Source organism: Neophocaena asiaeorientalis, unplaced genomic scaffold (assembly GCF_003031525.2).
Source record: "Neophocaena asiaeorientalis asiaeorientalis breed wild unplaced genomic scaffold, Neophocaena_asiaeorientalis_V1.1 scaffold280, whole genome shotgun sequence".
Lineage (NCBI taxonomy): Eukaryota > Metazoa > Chordata > Mammalia > Artiodactyla > Phocoenidae > Neophocaena > Neophocaena asiaeorientalis.
This window is the reverse complement of record NW_020185321.1, coordinates 613,686-619,031: the sequence shown is the minus strand read 5'-3', so window position 1 is coordinate 619,031 and position 5,346 is coordinate 613,686. Positions and strand designations below refer to the sequence as shown.

Genomic DNA, 5,346 nt, shown 5'->3' with positions numbered 1-5,346 from the left:
CACAATAGTGAGAGGCCCGTGTACCAAAAAAAAAAAAAAAAAAAAAAAAAATGACAAGCCTAGAATTAATTAATTATGATCTATGACTTTTGAGACTAAATATATGTATGAACTAAAGAAGCTACAAGATAAACAATGCCATTACTCTGTCGATTAACTTCAATAAATAATTATATAAAATAATTTAAGAACAATAAGATTAATGATTTCCAGACCACACCTGGAAGATACAGCATCCGCGTCCCCTGCATCGGCAGGCGGACTCTCAACCACTGCGCCACCAGGGAAGCCCAGCAGCTACAATTTTTAAAAAATCTTTTCAACTCCAAAATGGGGAAAATGAATTGCATACCCCTTTGAAATGGAGCTACCACCACCTTTTTAACTCACAAAAATTGGTCAAAGATACTATATAAAATAGAGTTAAAGATACATACCTCAGGTGTTACTGATAAAGGAAAAAGTTTCTTTTGATGATTTTCTTGCTGCTCCTCGTCCAAAATGCTCTCATTAGCATCAGTACAAGTGGCCTCTTCACAGCTAATGCTCCTCAAGACTCCCCGTCTATCATCAAAGTCAGCAGCACTGCTTTCACTGGTATCACTGCAAACACTGTTCTCTCTACTGCGAGACTTCAGGATGGACTTACGAGGGACATATTCTCCATTCACGATATCAACAAAGACTCTATAATATCAAAAATATATACTCTTTAGTTAACTCATAAAACTGAGGATAAATTTACAAGGATTTTAAAAAATCTTTTCTAGAAATCAATCTGAAATGTTTTATTCAAACTTATATCCAAAATGTTCACCATCACAATAGTTTTGTAGCCTCGAATGACATATTTACATTACTTTTATTATTGTTTGGCCTAATAAGATACAGCCGTTTATTTATACACATGTTCTGGGTGACAACAGCGTGATCTGCCAAAATTCTACATATATTTTAGACCTGCTCAGAAGTCACTTAGCAATTTTCACTATTTTACAAATAAGCGTCATGAAAACAGGTATTTTCAAATGACAGATTTCTCAACAATACAACAAAAAATTGGAATAGCATACTTAACTTCGACTCTGTGGAAAGGTAAAGCACATGCCAAGCACTGTCATAGCTGTGATAGGAAAAGTGCTGCCCCAGCACACTAGAAACACAAACTTTCATTCTAAAGTTAACATACAACATTTTTTTACTAGATTGGGAATGTTTTAAAAGCACTGGCAAAGAGGGGCAAAGGCAAAAAACCAAGCAACATTCCAATTGCTTTGAACTGAGAAGCTGTGGTGGGGGCTCAGCAGCTCCTGTGAGAGCCTTTAAAACACTAAGCTAACTCTATCAGAATACCTCACTTTTCAGTGAGAGCCTTCTGTGTTACAAGCAACCTTTTCCTGTATACACTCAGTTGCAAAAAATGAGAAGGGAAGAGTAGGCTGTTCTGCTATCTGTGAATACCACTCACCTGTAAATGTCAGCAGGAGTCCTGATCATAGGCAGCTCTTGGGGAGAATGACCACTGCCAGAGCTGTTCTTTCGCTTACGTTTGGCTTCTTCTTTCTTTTCACTGAATTTTAAAGTGGTATTTTTTCCAGTATTTATTCGTACCTAAAAATTTCACAGCAAGAAATTATGATCCTTTTGAGAAATCAAGGCCAAAACTAAAACCAATAAACTCTACAATTAAAGAAATAATAGTAATAGAGGCAGTTGACATTTTTTGACACAAATGATGTGCATTATCAGCTAAGGCTAACAAGTCCTTATCATACTTCTACAGTATTAAATTATACCTTAAGTGACCAATTCTAGTCATCAGTGACTTTATTATCATACAGAAAGCAAAATACATACAAACTAAATGCTAGATTATTATAAGCTTTCACATCACCCATTACTTTAAGTTTTTGGCTTAAATCATGCATTTCAAAACAAACAGCACAATTAACCAAAACAAATATTCAGTAAGAATATAAAACTTAAGTCATAAAAACAATATTGGATAATGCTTAACTATTTAGAATTTTTTAAATACCTCTAATTTTTAAAAATTTAAGGACCAGAAAATAAAAATCAACCCTGTTCAGGATTAATACATTATTCTTCTATCCCTACTCGGCATTTACACCATCTTTCCATATTAATGACTGCTGTTCCCCATAACATTCCTGTAAATATTATTTATTCTTCCTGTTTTATCTAAATGAAAACTAATTTAAAGCCTGAAAAGAGAATCACAAAACAAACTTTTTTCCTGGCTAATAGGTCAATTTTTTCCAAAGAATTCCAAGATGCTCCTTTTAGTTTGAAGTATTAGAATATATATTTTAAAACACCATATAAGTATTTCATTTCACATTAGAGCAGGGAAATCTTGACCTAAGAAATAGCAAATATGTCTTAAACACGTTTGATTAAATAATAATCTCAGGCATTTAAGATTGCTACCACAGACCCTTACCTCTGATACAGGCAAACCCTACAAGGGTACCCTGTTGTGGTAAAAAAAAAAACAAACAAAAAAGCACCAAACTGAGAAAAAGGAGTCCCTGTTTTATTACTAACTAGCTCTATGGTCTTCTAGGCCCGAAGTTTCCCTGAGAAAGACAAATTAGAAAGATGAAATTCCCAGTAGCTCCTTAAAGCAGTATTATGAGGCCAAGAGAGCAAGGGAATGAGTTTAAGGTCCTTCTTTCAGTGAGATCCAACCTGCTTTGATCTGGGATTTTAAAACTGGGTATTCTACAATAAGTATGGAGGGAACAAAAAGTCTTTTGATGCTAAGAAAACTTAAAAACCTGTATTAGAAGACCTCTCTGTAGTAACCTCCAGCTCTAAAATATCAAAATTCTAAAATCATGATTACCACCCAGAGATGTTTACTTTGTGAGAAATGGAACTAATTTTTACTTCCTTCTAAATCTTTCCTTTTTGCTCATGATGCTCCTATTCATTTTATGCCCACATAGAAACAACCTGATATAATTAAAAATTTAACTAATGTAAGTCACTTTCATCTTAAATACACCAAAATGCCCAAATTAACTCTAGAATTCTTAAGAAAGGATTCTGAATGAAGGACAGGTGGAGTTACAGTAGTTGTCACTCAAACCGATCTCCTTCCAGACCCCCAAATTTCAAATTCTATTGTGGCTTCAGAGAACAATGGACCAATACCAGCTAACTATCTAGACTTTTATTTTCCTTTTTCTTTTTAGATAAATTGGTCAGAGCAAGAGGCAAAAGATGGCTTTCTTGTTTGGCACTATCAACAATATTAATCCCTGTTAATACTGCTCTTTTAAAGAATATCGCAGATGATCTCTAATATTCAAATTATATGAAAAATTAGTAAAGTTAAAAGTATACAAACCCTCTTAGGTTCGACAGTATGAGAAAAATATATTGTTGGTATAGAATTATCTTCAGCCCCTAAGGTATCATGGTCATTTTCATTATCACCACCATCATCATCATCTTCTTCTTCATCTTCATTATTGTGATAAGAATTTGAACCATTAATTGAACAGTTCCATTGACTATTCACTTGACCGTTGAACAGTTCTGAATTTGTAACATTCTGATAACAATTGCTGGGAGTGAGAGAGTCTATTACTTGATTCATCATATTCACATTTATGTTCTGATCTTCCTTTTCCTCTTCAGAGGACGTATCTTCTCCATTTGCAATCAAAGTATCAGGCTTACTAGAAAAAGAAAATTAACAAGATCAAACAAACACACTAGAATTTTACATATTCTAATTTGCACTTAAGTTCAAAGGGTAAAAACTAAGGTTTTGCATAAGGTATTTTTAAACTAGATTTCTAGGCTAATAAAATGTTTTGAAATGAATTAATAAGTAATAGTTTCTATGCTAATTCTATATGTCATAGTTATTCAAACAAAAGTAGAATACAGTAGATTTTTTTAAAAATCTTTGCAAGGAGGATATTGGCCATATACAATAAAATACCATACAAATACAATCATAAATTTGTAAGAAATCACAGAGAATATGTTATCTTTATTTAAAGACCAGAAACTACAACCACAGAACTATAACATATTTCTTTCTCTTTCTATAATCAAAATATTTTATAAGCCTGTATTATTGTAATTTTAAAAAATAAAAGATTTCTACATATGTGCATGATTTATACACATATACTTCTCATGCTTGCTTCATTCTACAAAAGATTTGAGGACCTTATAAAAATAACAAAACCCAAAATGCAACAAACTGAAATAACATCACGCAAAAGTAGAAAAAGAATCGTGACCAAGAAAATCATAAGATTAAAAACTGATTTACAAAAATTAAACAGTATCAGTTAATCAAAAAGACCTAAGTATAGGTGAGATATGGTAGTGAAAAAAATATCCTTTGTGCTTCATGTCTTATTTTTCACAGTAACTAATTCTGCATATCACTTAAGCAAAATAATATAGGAACTTCTATAGTAACAGTTTTCATTGAGCACTCTGATAATTCTGAGTGAGTACTAATATGTATTTCAAATGGCAATTTGGTAAAGCTTTTCATATCTATAACTACTTGACCAGATTACAAATTACCTGCTCAATAAGCAGAAAAGTTTGCAAAGGAAAGCAAGGATAAATATTTTACAGCAACAAACTTAAACTGAATGCACATATTTTTTTTAACAAGTCATTCAAACATACAGCATTATCTTGACTACAGTATAAAAACAACTCATTTAAAATATAATATATAAAGCATCCATAATTATTTAAAGTGAAGTATCTGGTATATCTTACTTTATTATACAAAATAGGGCTGAAACCTTATAATAAAAAATAGGAATATTGATTTTGTGTATTTCTGTACACACACATGCACTGACATGTGCATGAACACACGGCCTTAAAAGAAAATATTCTAGAGAATATTTATTTTAGGGTGGTAGCGTTATTGATATTTTAGTATAGCATGCTTTTCTGTATTTTCTTCAATCAGCACATATTTTATAAGGAAATGTGTGTAAGGAACTTTGTCATTAGGTACCTATCAATATCAATTTCACCCAGCAATTCTTCTTGTCTCTCTAATTCTTCAAGTCGATCCCACAGCTCCTTATCAGCAAGCAGATCCTTGGATTTTAGATCATTTGAGAATTCTGCTTCAAAAATACCTGAAGTTTTTGGTTTGGAGTGAGGTTTATGAGCAACTCGGTGTTTTGCTATTTAAAAAAAAAAAAAAAAAAGGATGTTTATTAAAAGCCAATTTTTAAAAGGCGCAAACCTAGACTTAATAAGATTTTCTCTTGGGGTGAGGGGTTGTTGAGAAAGAGGGGGACATGATTTTTAAGCCAAACAGTA

General features: G+C 32.4%; 1 protein-coding gene across 1 annotated transcript in view; it reads right to left on the bottom strand.

The window, feature by feature from the left end:
- URI1 (URI1 prefoldin like chaperone) overlaps window positions 1-5,346 on the bottom strand; it is a 66,860-nt gene that overhangs the window by 3,801 nt on the left and 57,713 nt on the right. The window contains exons 7-10 of the mRNA XM_024734096.1: window positions 5,033-5,207; window positions 3,377-3,710; window positions 1,469-1,611; window positions 438-687 (exon numbers count right to left, since the gene is read on the bottom strand). Of these exons, the coding sequence (XP_024589864.1) occupies window positions 438-687; window positions 1,469-1,611; window positions 3,377-3,710; window positions 5,033-5,207 (902 nt within the window). The remainder of the gene's footprint in view (window positions 1-437; window positions 688-1,468; window positions 1,612-3,376; window positions 3,711-5,032; window positions 5,208-5,346) is intronic.